Source organism: Aotus nancymaae, unplaced genomic scaffold (assembly GCF_030222135.1).
Source record: "Aotus nancymaae isolate 86718 unplaced genomic scaffold, 86718_ANA_hifiasm-v0.15.2.pri h1tg000041l, whole genome shotgun sequence".
NCBI classification, from domain to species: domain Eukaryota; kingdom Metazoa; phylum Chordata; class Mammalia; order Primates; family Aotidae; genus Aotus; species Aotus nancymaae.
In genome coordinates this window covers 10,112,207-10,139,368 of record NW_026988455.1, presented here as the reverse complement: position 1 = coordinate 10,139,368, position 27,162 = coordinate 10,112,207, and the positions used below count along the sequence as shown (strand labels likewise).

At 50.6% G+C, this 27,162-nt stretch overlaps 1 protein-coding gene across 2 annotated transcripts in view; it reads left to right on the top strand.

Moving 5' to 3' along the window:
• Nucleotides 1-27,162, top strand: part of MEGF11 (multiple EGF like domains 11) — a 432,868-nt gene that overhangs the window by 178,479 nt on the left and 227,227 nt on the right. Inside the window, exons 4-5 of one of the 2 annotated variants that reach the window (XM_064361459.1) lie at nucleotides 4,524-4,625; nucleotides 9,035-9,135. In XM_064361459.1, coding sequence (XP_064217529.1) covers nucleotides 4,524-4,625; nucleotides 9,035-9,135 — 203 coding nt within the window. Of the gene's footprint in view, nucleotides 1-4,523; nucleotides 4,626-9,034; nucleotides 9,136-27,162 lie in introns of those variants that run through there. The other variant, XM_064361460.1, reaches the window with a different exon arrangement.

The following is a 27,162-nucleotide window of genomic DNA, read 5'->3' as shown; positions in this document are numbered from 1 at the left end:
GGGTATGGCACTAAGGGACACGGGCAGTCAGGAGATACGGGAGCTAGGGCCTGCAGCCTGGCTGGGGAGACAGCCCAGATGCTGAGAGACAGGACAGAGCAGTGTCGATTCTGGAAGGTCAGGGTGGAGGCAACTTACATTCACTGCAGCTACGACGCGCCGTCCTACCCCTCCCAGCACTGGCACTTCCCAGCCACTGCACAGACGAGAAAGTAGAGACCCAGAGGGGCACACCCTGTCCACAGCCAGATGGGGTGCAGAAAGTGGGGGGATGCGGACCGTGGCCTCATGTGGCATGCTCTCTGAGGCTGTGATGACTTTCCTGGTCTCCACTGGCAGCCACGTGGCTGCTTGGATGTGTGGCCCCAGCAGCCTGCCCTGAGGAGGACAGGTGATGGGGTCCTACTACTTCTGGTCTGGTGGGGGTAGTGTGTTGCCGGGGAAGGGAGGCCGAGGCTGCAGCAGAGGAGCAGGCTGCATTCCAGCTGCGGCACTAAGTCCTGGGGGAACGGGCCAGGTCCCTGCAGATGGCCTGACTTTGAAGCACGAGGTTAAAGTATTGATTTTGGTGAGCAGAAAGACAGTGACCAGAGACACAATCAGGAAAAACCGAATTAAACCCTGGAATTGATTGGCCATGCTGACCAGGACGACTCTGCCACTTAGATGTTAATAAATCAAATGAATAAAATTAAGATGAGGGCCCTATGGGAGAAGTGAATGGTAGAGGAAGAAGGGCGGGGGATTTGGGGGGTGTCCATGCGTCATGCCCATGACGGGGGACAGCCCAGCCCTGGGGCAGGGAAAGGCACCTCAGCCAGGCAGGACGTGGCTCTGGGGTAGCCTGGACACTTGTGGGTCAGGAGGGATTAGCTGGGGGACAGAGGGACAGTGTCTGCACTGGTGTGATCCCCGGGGACCAGACCCTGTATGTAGCGTCCCAACAAAGTTGAGGAGGGAGCAGAAGGGAGTACTGTGGTGTGCCCCTTTCAGTGAAGTGAGAAGAAAACAAGATCCGTGATGAGAAGACCTCAGTTCATTCCCATCTGGATGTTTCCACCTGCAAGCTGTGTGACCCTGGGAAAGTCTCTGAAAGGCTCTGAGCCTGCTTCCACCTCTGTAAAGTGGGGAGAATCATTACCCTTGCCTCACAGGCTCGATGGAGGATCAAGCACAGCAGTCTCATGAAAGTGCTTTGAGGACCATACTTGTCAGTTACTGTCTTCTCTTGTTGACAACTCTGGCTTTGCAGGAACTGGTTATCATGGACTTTAGTACACGGCAGACTCATGGGAGGTTCATGTGAAAAAGTCTCCTGGGGCCTGTCTCCAGAGATGCTGCTGACTCAATATTGCATTTTTCATAAGCTTTCTTTTCTTTTCTTTTGTCTTTTTTTTTTTTTTTTTTTTTTTGAGGGAGAGTCTTGCTCTGTCACCCAGGCTGGAGTGCAGTGGTACGATCTCGGCTCTCACTACAACCTCCACCTCCTTCGTTCAACAATTCTCCTGTCTCAGCCACCTGAGTAGCTGGGATTACAGGTGGCTGCCACCATATCCAGCTAATTTTTGTATTTTTAGTAGAGACAGGGTTTCACCACGTTGGTCAGGCTGGTCTCGGACCTTCTGATCCGCCCGCCTTGGCCTCCCGAAGTGCTGGAATTACAGGTATGAGCCACCGTGCCCGGCATTTTTCATAAGCTTTCTACGTGTTTCTGAGGTTACTCAGGCCCCTTGCCTGTTCTGGCTTTGGTGAATTTAAACCTTTATTTCCCAGTGGGTCAGAGAGGCATCAGGAAGAGCCACACGTTCTTCTGTGGGTTTGGACTGCAGCCTCAGAGGACCCCTTTCATCCGTCTGGTCCCATTAAGACACAGCTGCTTCCTGCTACTGTCTGTGTGGCATCGCGGCCTCTAGAGTGCCTCCTTTCCAGCTGCTCACCTCTGCCTGCCCCAGTGGCTCTGTCCAGAGCCCCTCTTCTCCAGGGAGCCTCCCCCACAGGCAGGGCCCCCTCTGCCTTCCCTCTTTCTCTGAGTCCCATTGGTACTCACTAATTTTCTATACCTGTCCAACATGAATACATTTGGAATATGAAAATAGTCTGAAGTGAGCTGAACTGAGCTGGCATTCCAGGCTTCTTAGGCTATCAGCCAAGATTACAGCCTGGAAGGGAAGACAAGGAGTGAAACCCTAACAGCTAGAATGACGTCTAGGGACTCTCTGGGCCTCTCCGGCCCCAAGCAGGAAGTCTTGTGGGTGATGCCTGGTGTCACCAGGGTGCTTTCTGCTCAGTTGTTTCAGCTGAGCTCCATTGTAAGTTATATGTGGACGGATCTAGTCTGTGTTGTTACAGAAACATACCCCCTGCCCCTGGAGACCGCTTAGGGAGAATTTCCCAGCTGGATTAGTGCTTCTGGCGGCTCTTCATTAATTATGCCCCTCCACCATAAAACCCAGTGTAAAGACCTCTCCCGGCTAGTAAAGCCTGGCTCTCCAAGATTAATTTGGCCCCTCATTAGCATGTTGGCAAATGAGCAGTGTTAAACCACCCAGCCATGAAACCGGGGGCACACACTTCGGGTCAGAGAACTTGGAGCTGGTACAAGGCCTCGTTGCCAGGCTCGTTCACCCCAGGGCATGCCTGCAGAGCCTGGTCCCTGCCCCGGGACTGCCCCTCCAGCATTCTGCTGGGCTTCTCTCTGGGCTCCCTGGTCCATGTCAGGGCTGAAAAGGGAGGCTGGACCCCCAAGTGCTTAACAAAGGTGGGGAGTCCTTCTGTGTGCTGGTCTTGCTCCCTCTCTCCCCCACCTTGGTCAGGAAGGAAAGATTCCTCAGCGCCTAGCACGGGAGGTGAACCATTGCCTGTCAACATCTATTAAACACTTACTGTTTAAGCGAGTTACATGCACAGTTTGTTTTATTCTCCCACTGCCCTGAGAGAGAGAATATTACTGCTTTCCTTTAATCCTCACAATAACCACACAACCTGGTTAGATTTACAGGTGAGGAAACAGAGGCTTCTATGAGTCAAATAACAGGGCATGGCACTGACAGGCAACAGGTTTCAAACTTGCCCTTCCCACTGCCCCGTTTGGACTCCAGGCCCCATGCATGCTCCCCATTCATCCTCTTGCTCTAAGTGAGGTATTCAGGAGATGTATTGGAGCAAAGAATCATACGATCCCAGAGTTGGAAGAGGACTTTGGGTGGCTGGGCTGAGTGTTAAGTTGCCTCAGTTTCCCCAAGCCTAGAGATAAAACAGGGTTTGGGCTGTTTTTTCCTAGATGTGTACCTCTGAGGCACATCTCAGGTGTGCCAGCTGGTAGGGGCACACCGAGAGCCCTCCTTACATCCCCAGTGCTTCAGAGAAACAGAATTTCCTACTGCCCAGGCCTCTGAGCATTGTTGACTGCTTCTGGCCTCCTCCTTCTGGGTTCCAGACCTTTGACCTTTCAGGCATCAGAGAGCCTGCTGCGGACCCACTTGGGGAGCTGGCCTGCCCAGCCCCCTTGCAAGTTAACCAAGACAGTTTCCTCAGGCAAGGCAGACGTGCTTTTACAGCCTGGACCCGACCATCTGGCCCAGGTCAGCGAGCCTTCTGGGGAAAACACTGAATAATACCAACCTACATAGAAATTAATTCCTTAGATCTCGTGAGTCCTCACTTCAGTATCCTGGCTTGAATGTCATTTCATGCAACCCCTGCCAGGGACCAGCAGGTAGAAAGGCTTATTTTGGTTAAGCTGAGATCTGCTTCCCTGTGGCTTCCACCTGCTGGTCCAGGTTTACAGCTAACAGGCAGGATGACAAGAAACCACTTCTATCAGGGACATATCCTCAATGTACCCCCAGCTATACTAGGGGCAGAATAGGTTAGAACGTAACAGGGGAGCTTGTGGAAGCCACTTATGCCCTCTGATGCTCAGTCTCCTGATCTGTAAAGTGAGAACAATTCCACCTGCCTAAGATTTCACAGATTAAAATGGATTAAAACACCTGACATGGGGTGCTCAAAAAATGTTAGCAGTTACTGATACGGCAGTGTGAGCTGCTAAGCCACTTCTCTCTGAGCCTTAGTTTCTTCCTCTGTACAATGGGGCCACTTACTTCATGGAGTTGCTGCAAAGACCAGTTTCCAAGCAGGTTCTTTGAAAACCATAAAGATAGGAAGAAACATATAAAGTATTTTTAAACTTGATGGCTCTGCCTTCCAGAAGTACACAGAATAAAACTACCCTCCCTTCTTTATTCACTCTCTGTTAAATGAACAAATAAACTAAAATTTTAGAAAACGATCTGGGCCAAAGGTCAGCAAGGGATGTTTCCTAGGGCCAGCCTGGGGTCGGGAAGGCTAGAATGTGAGGGCACTCAGGACAGGAGGGGGATAGTTGGGAGTGGGGAGGTCAGAGCCTCCGGACACTTGGCTGTGGAGCTTGGCCTCGGGGCTGTGGGCTCAGATGCCCTGCTGAATATCAGCTCAGCTTCCCAAGTGCTAATCATAGCTCCTGTCTCCCGTCTGGTTCTCAGCTACGCTGTGACTGTCCAGGAATCGTATGCGCACCCCTTCGATCAGATCTATTACACACGATGCACAGACATCCTCAACTGGTTCAAGTGCACCAGGCACCGGTGAGTACCTCTCTCAGATGACGGGGCAGGGAAAAGGCACTGGGCTCTCAGGGCTTGCCTCTGTGCAAGTTAGAAAAAGGCCTCTGGAGCACATGTGGTCGTGCGCCTCCACTGAACACCCAAGATGCTCTGCTGATGGCTTCTTTCTGGCCGAAAGAGCTTGTGGGTAGGACAGGCCAGAAGTGCTGAAGTTAATGCTCTTGAGGGCATCCCTCTACAGGGATGGGGAGATGAGGAGTTGGTGGATAACTACCCCAACTTCCTCATTCTCGGGGTGGTAGGAACATCTCTTAGTCATGTTCTACATGTATCCTAGAAGTCTCCAGGGATGGAACCCCAGTTGCCCATAGAAGTAACCTGCTCAATAACATACCATATATTGGCTGCCTTTACTTCTCTGTCTCAGTTTTCCACCCACCTACCAGTGCTTCCTAGGATTGCCTCCAAAATAAACTACTTATTTTTGAAACCTCTCAGGGTTATATAAGCCTTTTCTCAGGGTCTGCCTTTAGGAGAAAACTGAACCTAAGACAGCCTCCTGAGCAAAGGTAGCCCCATATCAAGGCATCCGGCTTGAAGAACAGAATGCAGGCTAGAATCCAGCAACCTCTCAGCACCTTGGCCAGGCTTCCCTTAGCAGTGCTCAACATGGACAACTGCACATGGCAGTCCAACACCCTTGTCTGCAGCCCTCCTGCAGATCATGCCATGTTTTCACGTCACCAAGGAAAAGGCAAGAGGAAGGAAGAAAGAACGTGCTTTAAGGGGTGACCCTGGGAAAGACACTTTATTTTGGCATTCCCAGTGTACTCATCAAACTTAATAATCCTTATTCTACCTACCCTGCAGTGTCCAGGGAGGTCAGGAATGTGAAATTTACTTTGAAAAACACAGGGGAAAATGGAGGAAAGTGTGAGATATTAGCCACGTGAAGTGACAGTATCTGAAGGGTGAGCGGCCAGCTGTTGAAAGTGAATAATGGAATCAGGGAGAGACCCCATGGTGGGTCGTTTTCCTAGTTGCTGAATATCTGTTGATTCCATATGTTTTCCTTTGCTTTCTCCTATGAGCCCAGTTCCTCTTTTGGGATGATTCAGGGATCATGCTGGGCAGCCACATCGATGAGAAAATTTGTTCTGTGCTGAGATGCCACAGTCCTGGTTTTCTTTGAGGTTTTGCTACTAACTGGCTGTAGGACCTTAAGCAGAGCTATAATTGCTGCTTTAAAATCCTTGTCTGCTAATTACAACATCTGGGTTATCTCAGGGTTGGTCTTCATTGATTGCTTTTTCTTTTTTTTTGAGATGGAGTCTTGCTCTGTTGCCCAGGCTGGAGTGCAGTGGCGTGATCTCGGCTCACTGCAACCTCTGACTCCCGGGTTCAAGCAATTCTCCTGCCTCAGCCTCCCAAGTAGCTGGGACTACAGACTCGTGCTACCACACCCAGCTAACCTTTTTTTGTATTTTTAGTGGAGATGGGGTTTCACCTGGAGATGGGGTTTCACCATGTTGGTCAGGATGGTCTCGATCTCTTGACCTTGTGATCCGCCTGCATCGGCCTCCCAAAGTGCTGGGATTACAGGCGTGAGCCACCGCGCCCGGCCATTGGTTGCTTTTTCTCCTGTATGGGTAGTGTGTTTCTTTATATGCCTAGTAATTTTGGATTGTATTCTGAGCCTTATGAATGACATGCTGTAGAGACCAGATTCTGTTATGTTCCTCCGGAGCATATTGATTTGTTGTTGTTGTTTTGTTTGACTTAGCGGTCCGGTTACCTGGCTAAACACAAATTCCAAACTCTGAAAGTTTAATATTTTGAGCCTTGGCTAGGCTGCTTGGAATCTGCCCTCCGTAAGCATAAATCAGTGGCCAGACACTTGGGCAGGGATTTTACAAAGATTGTGGGGTTCCCTCTTCATGGCTCTTGCCTTTCTAAAATTTCCCTTTTCACTTGCCACCTGCTGGGTCCACCCTGGACTTGTCCTGTGGTTCTTCAAAGAAGCCAGGTTGTGTGTTTGCTCTCTGAATTTTAATTGCCCGGAGTATTGTTGCACTGACTTACCCAGCGCCATTCTCTTCTCTCAAATGTCCACTTGCCTCCAGTGTCTGCCTGCTTTTGTCCTCCCTCAAGTGCCTTCAGGTAGTTATTTTGTATATTTCCCCTAGATTTTATAGTTGCTATTTGCAGAAAAGTGGTCCAATAGGAGCTACTCAGCCATTGCTGCATCCCCTTCCTCTAGCATTTGACTGTGGAATGAGGAGGTGGGACTAAATGCTCTCTCCCTCCCTCCACCCCTAATTTTGCCAGAGTTGGCTGTTTGTGGCCCTGGTCAAAGGCAGAGGCAGAAATAGTAGTGCTGCTCCTCCCAGAGTCCTGGCAAGCCGAGTATGAGAGCCAAGTTTGCTCTGAGGTGTGGCTCTTCTGGGTACTTGGAGCCTAGGGCTGCCATCCATCACCACTGGGCTGGTGGCTGCTTATTAAAACAGGCTGTAATCCTAGAACATGAATTATTTTGCTAAATTATTGAGTTGCCTTGCAGCTTTCCTGATGACCTAGAGTGTGTATGCTAACAGCTGCACCATCCGTCTGCTTTGGTGTGGAATGGCACGTTCTAACTCAGCCTCCTTCCCCTGAGAGCGGCCTGGCACCTGGCCTTGCTTCCCTCTCTTGCTTCCCAACCTGCACAGGAACAAACAAGGATGGGTGAGCCAGAAACAATGGGTGGCAACTCTCCCCCAAGGGGCTTCGATGATGCCTCGGCCACCCCGCACCGTGGGGCTTCGGGATAATCCTGTTTGGTGGGGAGAACCGGCTGGATGACCTCTGAGTCGACTCTGCGTCATTCTTTACCTGAGAGGCTTGTATAACCCCTGAAACTGCCGGGAGCTGCCTTCAGTGCTGGAGAAGTAGCTTTACTCTGAGGCTAGCTTTCCTTCCATTATGGGTTTTTGACAAAGTTGAATGACCTTAGCTTATGACATTCCCAAATGTCACAGATTTCCCCAGAGTTCTGCACTGTCATTTGTCATGAAGTGAGGGCTTTAAGGCATGGGAGGGTTGTCCCAGCCTGTACTGTAGGACTCTCTTCCCAAGCTGGGCTGGCCCTCCATGGAACGCAGGCTATAGGTATCTCCGATGACCAGAGCCTGCTGCTGAGCTGCTGAGGAAGAGACAGCAGGGCAAGCTCCCCTTGGGTGCTGGTGGATAAGTGGAGGAGGCCTGGCTTCAAGGCCCAGGGACTTGGGGTTGGGTCCAAGTTACACTCCATGACCTTGGGCAGGTCACTTCCTCTCTCTGGTCTCTAGCGGCTGCTTCAAATCTCTCCCACTTTGATTCTCCACGTGAAGAAGGGGCTTGGCCTATGAATACCCCATTTTGATTTCCTTCTAAGGACTCAGTATTTCTTGTTACTTCCTCCTTCACTGTGGCCATCTGTAAGGTCAGAAACTACCCTGTGAAACCTGGTAGAGGGCAGTTTTGAAATTGGAGTGAGCTAGGCTTGAATCCTGGCTCTGTGGCTGTGCTGGTCATTAACTTCACTAATTTTAGTTTTCTTGTCCATAAAACAAAGGGTGGAGAGTGGAAAGGAACATAAAAGAAAACAAGAATAAAAGCTCTAAAAGAGAAATAAATAAAGTAAAGAGGGAGAGTCATGGTGCCTGCTGCAGGGCACAGAGTGAGGTGTTGTTCACAGTCTCTCTGGCATGGGACCCAGTCTTAACACTTGTGTCAGCATAAGGTCTGGAAGCCAAGGTCTGACTCCCAGTGCTCTGGCTCCACGGGCCTCAGCTCCTTCCTCTGCAGGGCGAGGGGTCAGTTCAGGGCATTCCTAGGGATGGCATGTGAGGCTCCTCTCCCAGAGGTGTTATTTTTGGTGAGGAGGAGGTTAATCTATTCTCCAGGACTGAGTTGGACTCAGAGGGTCGTTTTGCTGACTCTGCCTCAGTTCTCCAAGTGGGGGGGGCCAATACTCAGGGTGCTGTGAGCAGTCTGGGTTGTTAGAGGGGTGGGAGGGGCAGGCACAGAAACCCTCAGGGCCTGACTCTTGCCCAGGTCACCCCATGGGCTCCTCAAGCCCAGAATCGGGGTGTTTTCGGGAACTAAGGAGAAGTTCACAGTTGCCCTCCACAATGTCACTCCAGAAAGTATCTTCTGCAGCCATTCTATTTAGAAGTGATTGGGGAAAAGTCAGCAGGTTTAGTAAGCGCCGTGTTAGTAATACATTCTGCATCACAACAGCCCAAATCCCACTATCGATTTTTTTATTGTGTTCCTTCATATTTGAAGCCGCCATGCATTTTAAAGTAATTATTGAATGGCATCCCTGATACAGCTTAACACAAATATCATTCTAAAGGGGAGTGATTGATTTTCAATACTTTCAAGTGGCTTTCTCCCTTGTGCCTTAGGATCAGTTATAAGACGGCGTATCGGAGAGGCCTGCGGACCATGTACCGGCGGAGGTCCCAGTGCTGCCCTGGCTACTATGAGAACGGAGACTTCTGCATACGTACGTAGGGGCTGCTGCTGTTCTGGCCTCGGCACGGGGAAGGGAGGGGAGGGGAAAGGAGGGGAGGGGAGGTTGGGCTGATGTCCACAGCTCCCTAGGCAGCAGGCCTCAGCCAAAGGGCTCCAGAAGTCCCTGCCTGCTGCCAGTGCTCAGAAGGAATAATGAGTTTGGTGCAAATACAGTAGCAAGGGTTGGGTCATCAGATCAACCTCCTTACAGGGTGGATGGAAGCCGGTCAGTTCAATGCGTTGATGGGTGATAGGGGAGAAGTGGCTCCTTCTGGAGTGGGCACTCTGAGGAGCGAGGGAGAATCGCTAGGTGGCTGGCACAGGGTTAAGGTGAGCAGGTGCTCAAGACGGCTTTGCTGGATGGAAGGAGAGATGGATGGGTACATAGATGGACAGTTGGTTGGGTGGAAACGGGAAAGGGAGGAAGGAAGTCTGGGTTGTTGGATGTCAAGCCACAGTAAGAAAAGGATGGCAAACGTGAGATGGACCTTGAGGCAGTGGTTCCAGGAGCTGGGAAGATTTCCGAAAAAGATTTGGAGGGCACTGGAGAAGAGGTGGGTACATGAAAGACAAACATTGCCTCTTTTTCTGTTTGTCTAGAGCAGCTCAAAAACGCAAGCCTTAGTGTCCCCCAAGAAAGACAAGAGCTGAGTTGCTGCAGCTGCAGGCCCTCTGGGAGGGGAGCAGTGCGGTGCATTGGAGGCTCCCCGGAGCAGGAGCCTGTAGATCTGGGCTTCCCAGCTATGGGGCTTCGGGCAAGTCACTTAACCTTTCTGGGAGAATGATTGTAGGGTCCCTGTCGGGTTCTAAGGGACTCTTTCTCCACTCACCTCTGACCCAGTGAAAGGGGGCCAGTGGACTTTCCAGCAGGCCTTGGAACGTTTCCTCTGCAGCAGGAGAGTGTCAGAGGAGCCGGGAGGCCCTGATTTAATGATTGCGAAGAGATTCCACCCCCAGAGCTTCTGTCTCTTCATTTGGAGAGGGATTTGCCTTGTTAGTATTCTCTTTGCCATTCGAGTGGGTAGAGAGTTCACACCAGAGGGAAAATTTGGGCAGAGTGGGTGTGTTGATGTTGGGAATATGATGACTATTTTCCCTACTGTTGTTACATCTCCCCCAGTGCTGGAGAAACTCAATTCGAATTGCATTACAAGAATGAATGAAAAATGTACCCTCCAATGGGTTCTGCAGTGATGGTTTTGTAGGAAAAATACAAAGCGGTTCACCTAAAAGGCCGTTTCTCAGAAGCAGGGCAGAGGACTGAGCTAGGGCAAGGCCTTGGTCAGCATCTCACCTGGGATGGGGTAACCAAGGAGACCCAGGTGTAGATGCGAGATCAGGACTAAGGCTTTACAGCTGCTGCTCTGTCTGCATGGAGTAGAGAGCAAACAGGCCAGGGGCAAGACGTGGGACTCAAAAAGCCTCAGGGACGGAAGTAAGCGGCCTGCCCAAGCTCATGGCATAGTAATGGACTCAGGGAAATTATGAAGGGAGTTTGGACGTCAGCACAGAGCTCCAGGAATGGATGAGCACATTTCCTTTCTAATTTCCATTAGTGAACGATGGCAAAGCTCTTGGAAAATGAAGAGCAGGGCAGAAGTGCTAAGTGTCCTGATTGCACGGGAGGCCCGCTCTTGCTGACTGGCAAGGGCAGTTTATACCTTCTGACCTACTCCTTACATAACCACTGGGCACCACTTTCTGGGCAGATGACCGTGGGATGGTCCACCAGGAAACCAAGCTCAAAAAGCCACTTTCAGGATGGAAGGCTTCTCCTAGGAGGGCACAGGAGAGTTCTGGCAGGGAGATGGGATGTGTGGCACACTGGGTGCTGGTAGTGACGACACAGAATCACAGGGGCCTGGGTTTGAACCTTACTTCGCCACTGCCAGCTTCTTCTTCTTCATCTTCATTGTCTTCCCAGCACCCACCATATGCCAAGACACCATTGTGATCATTTTACATATGCTGATGCATCTACTGCTCCTAATAGCCCTAGGAGGTAGGTATCCTTATATCTCTCATTTGACAGATAGGGAAACTGAGTCACAGTGTTTTTTTTTTTTTTTTTTTTAAATGTTACTTGCCCAAGATCACACATCTGGAAAGTGGCAGAACTTGGATTTGAATCCAGGCTGTCTGGCTCCAGAGTCTCTGCACTTGGATGGCTTGGGCAGGCCGCTTGTCTCTTCATGAACCCAGGCAAGGCTTGACCTCTCCGATCCTCAGTTTTCATTCCTGTAAAATGGGAGTAGTAACACCTGTGCTCACCAGGCACAGAGTTGGGGGTTGAATAAGTGTCAGTTTCCTCCTCCATGGCATTGGTGCTCTATGTTGTTTCAGTCCTGGCTTTTATTTTAGTTGCTCAAAGAGGTCCATGGACCCTGTCCCTGGGAAAACGCATTGTACCTATATAAACATACCAACACACAAAGTGCTTTGCGCACAAGGTCACTGGATTGATTCATGCATCCTGTGAAACCCTTACAGGCCCCTTGGATGCATGGTAAGTAATTTCTGCCGCATGTTCACGTTACTCATGCAGCATATATGTGTTACTTCCTACTGCACAAGACGCAGGGGACCTAGATACAGACGATGGATGGTTTGCAGCCTAATCAACAGAGGGGACTTCGGGTATACTACAGGGTATACTAGAAAGGTGTTTCAAGCCAATATTTATTAAGCACCTACTATAGCCCACCCACATCACTGTGCTGTGAGATAGAAGAGTTAGAAATATTAATAGCCCCTGCCCTTGCGGAATCCACCTTCGTGATGGGAAGGCGGGACTAACACTCAGCAAAATCATTTCATGACAGCCCAGAGACTGGATGTGAAAAAGGCTAGACAGAGACAGACAAGCGAGGTGGGAGAGAATGCTGCCACCTGCTTCATGGGACCTTGAGCTCGATCTTGAGGGATGCAATGACGCCATCAGGGGTGCATGGGAGAGGGAACCCCAACAGCAAAGGCATGGAGGTGGGCCAAGAGGAGGCTGGCCAGACCCCAGAGGGCAGACCTGGGCTGTGACGGGAGGTGCGGGTGGCTGGGTTAGGTGTATTGATTGTCTAGGGCAGCTGTTACAAAGGGCCACAGGCTGGGCGGCTTGGCCAGCAGGGGCTTATTGTCTCATAGTTCTGGGGCTCAGAAGTCAGATCCAGGTGCTGGCAGGAATGCTTCCTTCTGGGGCTGAGGGAAGGGTCTGTCCCAGGTGTCCCTCCTTGCTTCTGGTGGTTTCTCGGCTGCAGCAGCAGGACTCTGATCTTCACATCAGGTGTCCTTCCCGTGTCTTCACATTTCCTTGTTATGAGCACACATGTCATAGTGGATAAGCACTCACTCTAATGACCTCATTTGAAATTGATTACCTTTTAAGACCCTATCTCGAAATAAGGGCATGTCTCAGGTGCTGCGGCTTGAGACTTTACCATAGGAAATCTAGAGGGGCAGGTGTCAGCTGTTACCAGCATCCTCTTGTTCCTGCTTATATTGTGATGGGAGGGAAAGGAAGAGGCACCAACCGGCCCCACGTGGGCTTTGGGCTTTGTCAGTTGCCCACGAGAGAATGGAGACCCCAGGGTGAGGGAGCTTGTGAGAGGGCGAAGAATGGCGCCAGGGCTCTGGGGGACAAACGGAAGGCTCGTGAGCCTGGGAGCATTCAGGAGCTGATGCCCTGCAGCCCTGCCCCCTCCTGCTTCTCCCTCCCCATCCCTCAGAGGCCTGAGAACCTCCAACTTCACCAGAACCTGCTGAGAACCCATCAGATACCGAGAGTTCTTTGGACCCTACACAAGAACATCACCTGTGCCCGGGGCAGGAGCATGCCATCCTCCCTCCAGTCACTTTCTGGGAGCCTTGTTTCTTGCAGGCTGACAAGGAGCAGGCCCGGGTGTCAAAGCGTTGCCTGACTCAGCCCCCAACTTGCTGTGCAGTCTTGGGCCGGTCCTTTGCCTCTCTGGACCAGCTGTGACATAGGACGGACCATCCCTGTGTGTGGAAGGAGGAAGAGATGGAACAGGGACCCAGAGTGTCCTGGAAAGCACAGAGCTCGATATGGATGCAGGGTGGCACTGTTTTTGTCCTTTCTGTACAATTTCCTCTGCCTTTGAACTGCCATTCTCATCTGGGAGCCCTCCTGAAACCATCCGTACCAGAGCTTCCCACCTACCCCAGCCCAAATCCTACCTCTTTCTGCTTCCATTATCTACAGCTACAGCTGAATCCTGGCTCGCTTTGGTCATCAGGTATGAGACATTTTCTAGAGATCACTGGGAAGAAGTGCCTGCCTGCCTGCCTTCCTCCCTCCCTCCAAGCTTGCCTTTCTCCTTCTTTCAGGACAGAGGCATTTTTGCTTCTGCAGATGGAGCTAGTTTTATGTCTTGAAGAAGCAGACTGTTGCTTATGTGGTAGAGTTTGAGGCATTTTGGGAAGCTCTGTTCTTTGAAAATATGAGTCCCCTATCAAACCAGATGATGCAGGGCTGAGTTGTGAGCACGCTGAGTTATATTGCAATAACTGACAACGTCCAAATCACGGTGGTTTGAAACAGCGAAGTTTAATTTCTTGTCCATATTACGTGTTCACCGTGGGTTAGCTAGGGCCTGCTCCTTGTCAGCCTCACCCCAGGACCTAGGCTGAGGGAGCAGCGACTCTGGAATGTTGCTGGTTGCTGTGGTAGAGAGAAAAGGGCTCTAGCTAGTCTTGAAGGCAGAGGGCCAGAAACATTGAGTGAGCGGTATTAGTTCCTATCACAAGTCCCATACAGATGGCGGAGGTGCTCACAAATCACAATGCATCCAGATGTCTTTGGTAAGCACTTAATAACTTAATAAGAGACAGGTTTTGCACGCTCGGTTCCAGGGGTTCTCACACGTGAGCTGCCAAATCAGAATCACCTGGGGGACTTGTTATACCACAGACTGCTGGGCTTCAGTCCATGAGTCTCAGATTGAGAAGATTTGAGGTGGAACCCAAAAATTTGCATTTCTAACAAGTTCCCAGGTGATCCTGCTGGGCTGGGAACAACGCTCGAGAACCACTGGGATAGTTTCTTTACTGACTCGGTTTGGGATTCTGTTGCAAAGAGGCCCAGCAGGCTGCCTGACAGGTGCATCCCCTAAGTACTCGGGGCTTCTCTTGAGTGCTTAGCAGGAGAAATGCCTCACTGCAGCGGGCAAGGAGTGGGGAGTCTATCTGCCCAGTCCCCCTTCTCCTGTTTCCTCTTGGTCGACATAGATTTCCCCCATGGCGAAGGTGAAAGTTCCAGGTGACATCTTCTGGCCCTCTCAAGTGGTGGCTTGGAATGCCGGAGGCCACCCGCTGCAGTGTGGTTTTCCTGAAATCCTAGAAGCCGAGGGATTCGCCGGAAACTCTAGGCACGTATGCAGCTGATGGGCCTGGCTGGCTTGGGGCACATAGGTTGGCTCCAGGGAAGGGGACTGTGCCAACCCTAGGGGGTGGTCTGCACATGGTGGCCAAGGGAACCAGCAGCTGAGGGTCTGGGAGATTGGCCTCATGGATAGACTCTAGTTGAGGGGAGGGGATTTGGGGTGGGGGGTAGGCAGTGTAAGATTTAATTCCATAAATTCGGCGTATCAACTCTGTGCCGAATTAGGTGCTCCTGTTTCATTATTGCTGTTGCTTTGCACAATTAGTGTTTACATTTAAATTGAATTCCTCTGTTTCTTAATTCCTTTGCTCATCATCTCTTCTTGAATCACTCTCCTAGGTTCAGCCTCTTTCTTCTCGAAAGATCTTGAGTTCTTTCAGGAAGGTCTATGAGTGACCAGCGTTCCTATGTGTTATTTGTCTCATGCTTTGATTCTGCCCTGGCTCTTGAGTGATAGTTAAGCTGCCTATGACATTCTAGGTTTGCAGTCATTTTCTTCCAGGAGTTTGAGAAGTGGTGTTCTGGACTTTGCCTTGCACTGCCCTGCAGTTTGACTAGGATATGTCTGGGTGTGGGGTTTTCTGTTTGTATTATACTGTTTGCTTCTCGGAGGTATACATCTTCTTCGATCTAAGGATTCGTGTCCTTAATCAATTCTGGAAAATTGTCAACCATATCTCTTCAAAAATTTCTTTTATTCTCTTAATTTCTCCTGTTGGAGCTCCGATATATTGGACCCTCTCATTCCATCCTCTGTCTCTAAGTTCTTATTTTCCATCTCTTTATCTCTCCATGCTGCACCTTAGACATTTTCCTTAGATGTGTTTATCTGATGCTATAGTTCTGCTAATTAACCTGTCTACTGTGGTCTTAATTTCAGTTTCGTGTTTCATTTCTAGGAGTTCTATTGCTTCTTTTCAGATATGCATGTGCTTTTTCTGTCGTGTCCTATTCTTTCATTATGAATTCTATTCCTCCTTTTATTGCTTTAATTATTTTAAACATATTTCTTTTATAGTCTCTTTCAGATACTTTTATCTCAGGCTATTAGTTCTATTAGCTCAAGTTCCTAGAGTATCAATTCTCCTGTTCGTGGTGCCTGCTGATTCTCCATTATAGCAGATTGTTTCCTTGTACAGGTTGTACTTTTTTTTTCTGCTATGAATTTAGCCCTTTTTTCCCTCCCTTATGCCCCAGATTGTGCAAGGACCCTACACATTAGCTTTGCATTTTCAGGTTTCCCCTGGCTCAAGATCACTCTTTGGTAACCTGGGTTGGGATTTTGTGCTGTGTTTGGTAAAGGCTTAGGGTTTCTTTCCTTTCTTTCCTTCCCCTCCCTCCCTTCCTTCCTTCCCCTCCCTCCCTCCCTCCCTCCCTTCCCCTCCCTCCCTCCCTCCCTCCCTCCCTCCCTTCCCCTCCCTCCCTCCCTCCCTTCCCCTCCCTCCCTCCCTCCCTCCCTTCCCCTCCCTCCCTCCCTCCCTTCCCCTCCCTCCCTTCCCCTCCCTCCCTCCTTCCCTCCCTTCCTTTCTTCCCCTCCCTCCCTCCCTCCCTCCCTCCCTCCCTTCCTTCCTTCCCTCCCTCCCCCCCTCCCTCCCTTCCTTCCCTCCCTCCCCTCCCTCCCTCCCTTCCCTCCCTCCCTCCCTCCCTCCCTCCCTCCCTCCCTCCCTCCCTTCCTTCCCTTCTTCCCTTCCTTGCCCAGGCTGCAGAGCAATGGTGCAATCTTGGCTCATTGCAACTTCTGCCTTCCCTGTTCAAGCGATTCTCCTGTCTCAGTCTCCTAAGTATCTGGGACTAGAGGTGCCCACCACCACGCCCAGCTAATTTTTGTATTTTTGGTAGACACAGGGTTTCACTATGTTGGCCAGGCTGGTCTCAAACTCCTGACCTCGTGATCTGCCCACCTTGGCCTCCCAAAGTGCTGGAATTACTGGCATGAGCCACCACGACCGGATTTTTTCTTTTAATTGATGTGAATTTCACATACCATAAAATCATTTTAAAGTGCACAATTCAGTGGCATTTAGTATATTCATGATGTGCAAATATCACCTCTAATCACCCCTAAAGGGGACCCCATGCCCATTCAGCAGTCACTGCCTATCTCCCTCTCCTGTTTTTTTTGTTTATTGTGGGAGACTTTTTTCTCCATCCAGAATACCTTGCTTTATCTCTAGGTTGGTGGGCAGCATGTTCTAATCTCCCCTGCATGGAGCTGGCGACTTCCAAGGCCAAGTCTGCCCTTGTGTGGGTGTTAAGTCCCTGGCTCCCAGCCTGCACTGGGGGTGGGGGTGGTGGCTGTAGCCAGGTCTGATGTTCCCCGGGCTACCTTGGCTTCAGCAGCTCACATTCTGCTCTCTTATAAACTCCCCCTTTCCTCTACACTTAGGATTTTACCTTGCTCCCCTTAGAGCTTAGCTATGCATTTAAAAACATTATTATATTTTGGGGGCACTTTTGTAGCATGAGGGCTCCATTAGCACTTTCTGCATGTCATTGGAACTGACCCTGTTTTACAGAGAGAAGTGGGGGGCGTTATAACCGGCCCCTGTGATGTTTAATTCAGTGCCTTCTTGGACCGATTGCTAACTTTCAACCATAATAATGACAATGGTGTAATGTCTGGTGGTTTAGCCGGCGCTTTCACATCCAGCATATCATCTGCTCAGTACAGACTGGAGAAGTGAGCATTATTATTACTGCCCTTTTACAGGGCAGAAAACTGAAGCTCAGAGAGGCTAAGTGACGTGTCCACGTGGATAAGTGGCAGGCCCGGATTTCAGATGGGCGCGACTTCAAACCCTGTACTTTCCCCTCCTGTAGTGGGTTTTCTCTCAGTATGAGAAACCTGTGGGCAGAAGAGAGAAGTGGGGTCAGTCAAGAGGGCAGGTGAGGAGGCTTGGAGGGGGAGGGGGGACTGAAGCTATATGATTTGAGCTCAAAGTTTTGCTAAGGTGGGTCTTGATAGGTGCCAGGATCAAGGTGGCAAGAGGGCACGGGGGTGGAGGAAAGGGTATGTGTGTAAGCAGAGTGGTGAGGCCTGTCTGAAACTCCGCCTCTCCCTAGCTCCTAGGTAAAAGAACTCCCTGCTGACCCCTAAGAGGCTCCCCAAGGAGTCTTGCCTGCTGCCATCACCAGAAACAGTGCTGATGCCACTCCCTTGGGTCACCAGCACCTGGTGCTGAGCTGTGCTGCCTAGAAGAACAACATCCATCCATCACCATTTATTATTAGAGATCTATGCCTTGCAGGTCCTACTAGGTCCCGGGGATGCACAGATGAATAAGAAGCACATGGTCTAGTGAGAGAGATGCCATCACAGTAGGAAAAGCACAGTTTAAATAGGGAGGCAAGGAAGGCATGGCTGCCCGGCCGCCCCTGACAGACCCCCTGGAGTGGTCAGGGTTAATGGAACCACCATGGTCAGGGCTTAGAAGACTGATTTAGAATGTTCAGAGTAGCTGAGCTCCAGGTGATGATTCACACTGACCAAACTCATAAATACTGATGCTTAACCCTGATGCCAATTAATTCATTTGCCGTGAGAAACGAAACTACCAAAGGTTTGTCCTTGTCCACTTGTTAGTGTTTGTCAGGCCCTTGAGAAACGATTGTTGAATGAGTGAATTCACGGTCTGGGCGCCCGCAATGCTTGGTGGTCTCTGGCTTCCGCTTTCTGTTAATGTCTTTTTTAGATTCCTCCTGTTCCACCCTGGAACTCCCCGTTTGGGGGCCACGCGGTGGTTGGTCCAAGTACTCTGTACCCCCCATCCTGTTCTCCGTTGCCCTGCCAGCCCTGGGCCCCTCTGCACCCTGGTCCTGCCGGTTGTGAAGCTGCTGTGCCTGTCTATGTCTCCCACTCAGAAGTGAGTTCCTGAGGCAGGGGGATCGAGTCTCTACAAGGCTTTCCCCAGGGCCAGGCACGGCGTCCGGCACTGAGTACTGACCCATCACTCAGTTGAGTGAGTGAGTGAAATAGACTCATACCCCAAATACTGAGAGACCTCTTATGGAGAAGCAACTAACTTCATCTAGAGATGGGAGGAAAGGGGGTCAAGGAAGACCCCTTCAGGGAGGTGAGTTTTGAGCTGAGTCTGAAAGATGGGTAAGACTGAGCTTCAGAGCTCCGCTGGCCTGAGCGTGACGCCCACTCGCTTCCTCTGTTAGCTGTGTGCCCTGATGACGTTGTTTTGCTTCTCTGTACCTCGGCTTTCTCATCTGTAAAACAGAGCCTGTTGGATATCTACCTCTTCGGGCTGCTGTGAGGATTCAGTGAGTTGCTACAAATGAAGCATTTAGTAGAGGGCGTGGCATGTGAGGAGCTCAGTAAAACTTAACTGTTGTTCCTGGTTTACTTTTGTGAGGGAGGGCATTCTCTGGCAGAGGGGCAGCCTGAGCAAAGGCGAGAGGTGGGAGACAGCAGACGGGGTCAGGACACTGCCAGGACAATCTCATGAGGTCATCGAGGGGTTGAGTAGCAGGTGATGGCATGAGGTGGTGTCAGGGAGCGGTTGCTCTGGGGGCAGCAGCGTGGACCACCTGTGAAGGTGGAGAAAGACAGGTTATGGGCGGCGTGCAGGGATGGGTGAGCCATGGACAGCCGGGCTCAAGGACTTGGTCAAGGGGATGAAGATGTGGGGTCTGGCAGCTGGGTTTTGCTGGCCAGGCTCTAGATTTCCCTGGCAGGACTTTCCCCACCTGCAGCGAGTTCCAGCAGGACCCCTTGTGCTGATGCAGCCATGGGAGGATTGAGGCGCCGCTTCTTAATCACCAGCTGTGGCTGTAATTAAGTCTCTGCCATCCGCACCGGGCAGCCTCTGAAGGGAAGCCTTTGGTTGTGTCAGAAGCAGTCGGGCATTTATGTAAGCTCTCTCTCTGGGTTTTCCTGGGCCAGTTGAAGCCCATGACGTAGCCAGTCTCAGTGCCAGTTTCTTTATGGGAACTTGCCAATGGCCCCCTGTTCATCTTCTGAATTCATACCTTAGATATCTGGTCCTTGTTGGGTGTTAGCTGCTGGATGCTGCAAGCCCTACGAGGCCTGGCCCCAGCTGACTCTGTGACCCACCTCCTCCCACTCCGTGCCTCCCATGCTGGCCTCCTGGCTCCTGCTGCACACAGGAAGCCTTGGCAGTTCCCATTCCCTCTGCCGGAATGCTCTTCCCCTAGAGAGCCACGTGCCACCAGATGGCCCATTCCTCATTTCACTCAGTCAAATACCGTGTTTCAGAGAGGCTTCCCTGACCGCCCCATCTGCAATGGCAGCCTCCTCCCTGACATCGTTCTCTACCCTCTGAGCCTTTTTTATCTTTGCACTATCACTACCTGGCATAGAATATACATTTTTAAAATTTCTATCTCCTCAATGGAGCTATACACTCAACACAGATCACTGTAGAGTCTACAGTGGCCAGGTACATAGTAGGGGCACAGAAATTAGCCTTGGAAAATGGAGGCACCTCCAATCCGTTCTACTTCTGCCTTGCCCCGCTGCTGTGGTTTCTGACATTTTCTCCTTCCTCTCCGCTGTCCAGGGCTGCCCACTCCAGGTGCGCTCCCCAGGGTCCTTCACGTGAGACTTGTTATTCTGTGTCTTGCTCCTGAAGGTTCTGGTACCTGACTGCTGAGCCTCTGTGTCCCAGCTAGGTGCCTGGGTTCTCCACGTTCTCTCTTTCCCTGGGGCTGCAGTCGCTTCCTTGAACCCCCAGTCCTGTTCTCTGTTTCTTCCTAGTGGTCCTTGAAAACTCAGTGCACAGCCTAACGTTCTCTGGGAGCCCCACTCAACACCTCCCTCCCCCCTCACTGCCCTGTTTCGATTGCAGCCCCTTTCACTCCAGATCCCATTGTCAACGTGTTTATCATTTTTCTCACTGGGCCATGAGCTCCTGAGGGCCCAGAACGTGGGACCTGTCTGTATCCGTAGTGCCCAGTGCAGGAGTCTGCAGGTTGGTTGACTAGGAGGATGCGTGGGCTGGCTTTTCCAGGGGACCCTCGAGGGACACCCAAAGGAGTAGTCTCTGGGCAGGATCCTGAGAGTCCGGAGTGGAGGGTGGCCTGCTTCAGACAGGGCCTTGGTCTGAGGACTGCTCAGAGGCCTCCCCTCTCCTCTACCCTCCCCTCTGAGACCTCAGGTTTCCAAAGCCCCTGTCAGAGTTCTGGTATCTGTACTCGTGTCACGTGTGCGTGAAGGGTCTGGGGACCCTGCTCTGGGGCTCTGTGGGGACTGAGCCTACTGTCTTAGAATCCGGGAGGCCACCTCTAGGTTAGAGCTGAGCTTCCAGAACTTAAGGCAGCAGTGACTAGACGGACGTGGGAGGAAGGAGGCGGTTCCTCACGCGATGCCTCCTGGTTTGCTGCACGCCTTCCTCCCTCCTGGCCGAGAATGGGCTTTTGCGGACAATGGGCACAGCAGTCCCCAAATCTCTCATGCTTGCTCTTCGGTGGGGGCCGCTGATGGCCTCAGTGAGCATGAGAATGCCAGCTCAGAGCCTCCCGCTGCCTCCCAGTGGCCACTTCAATGTTTTTGGAGACTTATCTTTATTTATTTATTTTTTTTGAGACAGAGTTTCACTCTTGTTGCCCAGGCTAGTGTGCAGTGGCACGGTCTTGGCTCACTGCAACCTCTGCGTTCCAGGTTCAAGCAATTCTCCTGCCTCAGACTTCCAAGTAGCTGGGATTACAGGCGGGGGCCACCATGCCCAGCTAATTTTTTTTTTTTCTTATTTTTAGTACAGACAAGGTTGCGCCATGTTGGCCAGGCTGGTGGAGACCTATTTTTCAAGAGCCTCACTCAGCTGCCCATCAGGTAGGCAGTGTGGGGACTGGTTGGGGAGCTGGACACTCCCTACACTGAGCTGACCCGACAGAGGCCAAACCCAGTGGAGAGCCTGAGGGGAGGGTCCCTTGTTGCAGGTACACATTCCACTGTCCCCTCCCTGTCTATACCTGGGGGGTAAGAATAGAAACATTGAACTCCAGGCTTGGCACTCCTGTCGGGAAGTTAGAATAGAGGAGGTCCTGGAGGCCCCCTGTGTGGCTAGCTGTTAACCCGGTAGTTGCTGGATAGGAAGGTGGTGGACTTGGAAGGGTAAGCAACCATTTACCAACGGGAACAGGAATAGTTCGGTATCTTTCACCCTGGTCTTAGTTGAACTGGAATCCCTCATTTGACCCTGCCGATGTGATGTTCCTGGACCCCTGACGAAGGGGCATATCTGCTCTGATGTCTGGCTGTGTGTTGTGGTGCAAATGGGATTGTGAGTCTGAATGTGCAGAGGCTGCTCCCAACCCACACGAGGGAAGTCTCTGCAGGCACATTATACTGGCTGATATCGAGGCTGAGAGCATATACCCTACAGCCAGACGGCTGCCTACTGCCTGTGTGACTCTGGGCAAATTACTTAGCTTCTTTGTGCCTCAGTTTACTCACCTGTAAAAAAGGGTAGCAATAGTACCTTACTTGTGGCATCATTGGGAAGATTAAGTAAGTGAAAGTGTGTAAAGAGCTCAGAATGGTGCCAGGCATGTGGAAGGTGCTATGGAAAGCATTGTTTTTATTTCTGCTTACACACATGTATATTAATGAAAGCTGGGTTTTGCTGTGTGCAAAGCACTCCCCCTACATGTATGTGCACATGTATGTTCTGCATGTATTGCTGTATGTGCATTACATGTCTGCCCCAAAACAGCCCCCTGTAACCCGTGTACCAAGTACATAACTTCACACTTACATGTTCAAAGAGTCTGTGCCTTCACTTCTCCCTAGACTCTCCGGAGAGTCACCTTCCCCATCATAATTTCCGACTCTCCTTTCTCCTTCCCCGTTTTAAGCAGCCCGTGGTGCTGAATTGTCACCAAGGGAGCCAGAATCGCTTCTTTGCTCCTGGTGGGGTGGGGAAGGGGAGCCAAATGACACCATCAATCTCATCTCCACGATGGAGGCAGACCTGGAACCTTGCAAGGGCAGAAGCCAGGGAGGCTTCCTCCCTCCCCTGGCCAGAGAACTGCCCCTCTGGTTGCCTTCACCCTGCACTGTCTGGAAAGAGGAAAACTCCCAAATCTGGGAGCCAGAGTGGCCACAACTTAAAGGCAGCCCCTATCCCTTGGGGTGGCCAGGTGCAGGGACTATAGCCTTGGCCTCTGTTTATCCAGAAGGTTCCAGCCACCGAACAAACTGCAGAGGCCTAATAGTAAATCAACAGCAAGTGTGATTTAGAGACTGTTTGTTTGCTCAGCTAAGCTTTTGGCAAGGTAAATGCATAAGCTGCAGAAATTCTCTTTGAAACAGCCACAGGGCTCAAACGCCCTTCAGTCCTCCATAAAGGATGCTCAAAATTATATGGACTAGATTAGCATCCCTATTACATAAAACCATTTCAGTGCCTGCTCAGGGCTTGGAGAATAAAGTCACTGGACAGGCCTTTTGTTGCCCAGCCCTGCCAGCACATGGTAATTGAAGATTTCCCTTTAAAAGTGTGTCAGGTACAAAGAGCTCCTAATTTACTAAGTGGAGGGGCCTTTGTTAAGGAGACCGATGCTTTGTTCTGCCTGTCCCTTTTAATCATCTTCTTGCACAGTGGACTTATATAAAGCACTACAAGAGGATTAATGCCAGGGAGGGGACCGTGGCAAGGCCCGGCCTTGCAGAAGGGAGGCCAGGCAGAGCTTCCTTCTCCCCCTTCTGCCTCTCTCTTCCTCCTCCTTTTGCTTTTTCCTTTCCTTTATTTGGGGCTCCTTCTTCTATCTGGACCCTAGAATCAAGGGGCAGGTGCAAGCGCTGGGACAAGCCCTGTGGCTTTGTAGGAGGGGCCGCCCTTGTTTTTCCTAATCAGAGCACATGCTTCTCCTTTGCTCCCCATTTTTTAATTGCATCTCTGCATGGAAACCCCTTGAGGCAAGATCCAGGTTTGGGGCTACATTTTCTGTGGGTTGCCAGATTTGAATCTACTGAAGTCTTCAGCCCCAAAGTCAAATGCCATCTGGTGCCTGATGGGACAGTTTTGGTTGGAGGGGCTTCTGCAGCACCCAGGCACTCAGCAGTACTCAGTTGCCTGAGATTCCTCCCCCATGCTGGCTTCTGGCTCTGAGGAGGAGCAGGAGGCCAGTGAACCCAGGTTGAGAGGACTCGTGTTTTGCCTCTAACTGGGAGCCACCCCCTTCCGGCTTGAAACCCCCATGGTGCGGTTAGATGTGTACCCCGACCTGGCTTTCAGAGATAGAGTTCACCTGCCCGGCCATCATCTTGCTGTGTGAATGGATGCAGGATTCAACGTCCCTTGGGTCTTAGCTTCTTACATGTAATGTAAGAAAACCTATCAGCTCTGAATTTCTATGAAATGAGTTCAAATTAAGGGGACTGTAGAGGTTTTTCTCATTTTGAAGTCAATGGGCAAGGTTTATATGAGACCCAGGGCCAGTGGAGAGGTTTAAAATGGAAAAATGCAATTGCCATCCTTAATTGGAGGAAGAACCAAAGAGAGGCAAAGTGAATAGAAAAGAATCATGAAACATCCTTCGAAATGCCATTTGGTTTGTTTCAAGATGGTAGGCATCCGTAGATTCACGTGCTTGAGAGACTCCCCCAGGGCAGGGCCATTTCTTCCTAGACTGCATCCCCAAACAGGCTGTTACAGGCTTCACAGTTTCTCCTAAAGACTTAATTGAAAAAAAAAAAAAACTGCTTGGCTGGGGTAGGCAGAGGGGAAAAGTGAGCTAATGGTGAACAGACCGTGAAACCTGTAGCTCCAGACAAGATAGAGAAGCTTGTTGGGACCCATCAGCCCCATATTGGAGCACGTTCTAGACAGAATCCTTCCTGGAGAACATTTGCCTTAACAGAGGGAGGGAGGGAGAAAGGAGGGGCTCCCATTTTTGGTGTCAGGCCTTCACATATGTTACCTCATTTTTTTCTCATTCTCACAGTGGCTTTGCAGTAATTTTTTTTTTTTTTTGAGACAGTTTTGCTCCTGTTGCCCAGGCTGGAGTGCAATCATGTGATCTTGGCTCACTACAGCCTCCGCCTCCCAGGTTCAAGCAATTCTCCTGCCTCAGCCTCCCAAGTGGCTGGGATTACAGGCATGTGCCACCATGTCCCGCTAATTTTGTAATTTTTTTTTTAGTAGAGATGGGGTTTCTCCATGTTGGTCAGGCTGGTCTTGAACTCCCAACCTCAGGTGATCCACCTGCCTCAGCTTCCCAAAGTGCTGGGATTACAGGCATGAGCCGCCGCACCCAGCCACAGTAATGTATTTCCCTCTCTACATGTGACAGCTGAGACAGGAGTGAAATTATCTGCCTAAGGGCCCATAGCCAGGAAGCAGTGGAGCTGGGTTTCCAGGGCACTGATGCAGAAAAAGCTGGGACTACCAGGACCTTAAGTTTAAAAGAATGGGCCACCACATCTGGCTGGGGGTCCGTGCAGTGGAGCGTCCAGCTCTAGCTCAGGGAATCCTGGGTTGCAGCCCTGCCTTGCACTTTAACTAGCTGAATGACTTCGATGTGCTGTTCTACTCTCTGAGTTTCTCTTTCCTCATCTACAAAATAGGAGTAGTAGCCCTATGCCACAAGAGAATATGATGGGGCTTTGTCCTCACCAGCCCCCGACTGCTCCCACCTTGACCAGCTGGCAGTAGAAATAATATTCTTCTCTTCTTCTTGTTCCTCCACTTTCTCTTCTACCATCCTCCTCTTATTCTTTCCCTCCTCCTCCTTCATTATCATCAACATAGCTAACACTTAAATAGCACAAACTATATGCTAGGCCTCATTACTAACTCATTTAGTCCTCACAATCCTGTGAAGTAGGTACTATTAACATTCTCAGTTTATAGATGAGAAAATGGAGCCACAGAGAGGTTGTGTAACTTGCCCAAAGTCACGCAGGAATGAAACACTGAAACTGGAAGTCAAACCCAGGTATCTGGTGTCATTTTCACGCTCATAATAACCATTCCGCTACAGCCAGTGGGCTGCAGACTTAGCTGCTCCACGGTGGTACTTGGAAGCTTCTGTGTCTGGCATCTCTGGAGGTTGAGGATGGACAGTTTTTAGCTGATGGGATATGGCTGCAGCTGGCGGTCTGACCCCCGCTGTGTGTGGTCACCCCATCCCCTATCCGGCCATCTGTCCCACTCAGTTCCTATTCTAGTTCTTATTTGCTGCTGGGATGGAACTTGGTCTGGGGAACCCTATTGTTTATTCCCTCTGTGCCTCAGTTTCCTCATTTGTGTAGTGGGGATAATAGTGCTTTCCGCTACTGGGAAGATGAAGTGAATAAACTCATGTAAGATGCTTGGAAAGGTGATGGCACACAGTAAGTGCTTTCTGAGTGTCAACACTTATTATCCAGTACGGCAGGATAATGCAGAGACAGCTGGACTGCTAGGCCAAGGGCAAAAGGAATCAAGTTTTCAGATCTGGGAAGGAACCCTGGGTGCATAAGCATAGGGTTGGGGGGTGAAGAGGACCCCTCCCTGACTACCTGGAGAAAATGTTGAGGCTGGGTGTGGTGACTCATGCCTGTAATTCTAGCATTCTGGAAGGCCGAGGTAGGAGAATTGCTTGAGGCCAGGAGTTTGAGGCCAACTCAGTCAACTTGGGATCTGATATGAGCAAGACCCTATTTCTACAAAAAAAAAAAAAAAATTTTTTTAAAATTAGCTAATTGTGGTGGTGCGTACCTATATTTCCAGCTACTTGGGGGGCTGAGGCAGGAGGATTGCTGGAGCTCAGGAGTTGGAGGTTACAGTGAGCTGTAATGGTGCCACTGTTAAAGCCTGGGCAACAGAGTGAGACCCTGTCTCTGAAAAAAAAAATAAAGAAAGAAAATGTTTAAACTGGTTAGAGAGAACAGTAAATAAATATCACCGAGCTCATAGTCCGCATCACGGAAGTGCGGTGCAGGAGCTCGTCTTGGTAAATGGAGAAGCCTGCTCACGGCTCTGTTTGCTCTAGGACAGGCACAGATCACGCCACTTCTACCTAGAGAACAAAGATAGAAATTGTAGCTCTGTATCGTCAAAATGACACCTGGGCCTCAGCCCACAGGTGTCCCAGAGAGAAACAATTATGCAGAACCTTAGAGAGGCGTCCAAGGGCCCAGCCTACCTGTGACAAGCAGGGTCTCTGGCAGCCGGTGCTCTTGATTTTCCGCTGAGGAGGTTGGTGTGGTCCTGAAGCCCAGGTCTTAGTGGTTAATAATCTTACAGCCCAAATGGTGAAATGTGTGTGTAAGACTTGTCTGTCTCTGGGTGTCTGGAATGAACCAAGCCTCTGTCAGAAGGCAAACAGCATAACCTCTCAAGGTCACTTCGAGCCCAGCGCTCTGGGGCGTGTCTGAATGCAGTGAGGGCTAGCCCTGCCGCGAGCGGAGAAATGGCTAGCTGCCTTTCTGGGCATCATCCTTTTCTGAATCTGTGATGGTAGACGTTCCCCCTGAGTAGGAATCAAAGCCGGCATGCCTCACCCACGAGCTTCCTGTGTTTACCTTAATGGAGTTTTAAAACACAGCTTCTGACATGTGTACAAACCACGCATGGTACAACGTGGACGTCTCAGCTGGAGGTCTTAATTACCGCTAAGAATAAGAGACGGTTCTAAGATGTGTGCAGTTGCTCGTGGCAAGTGGTTTATTTC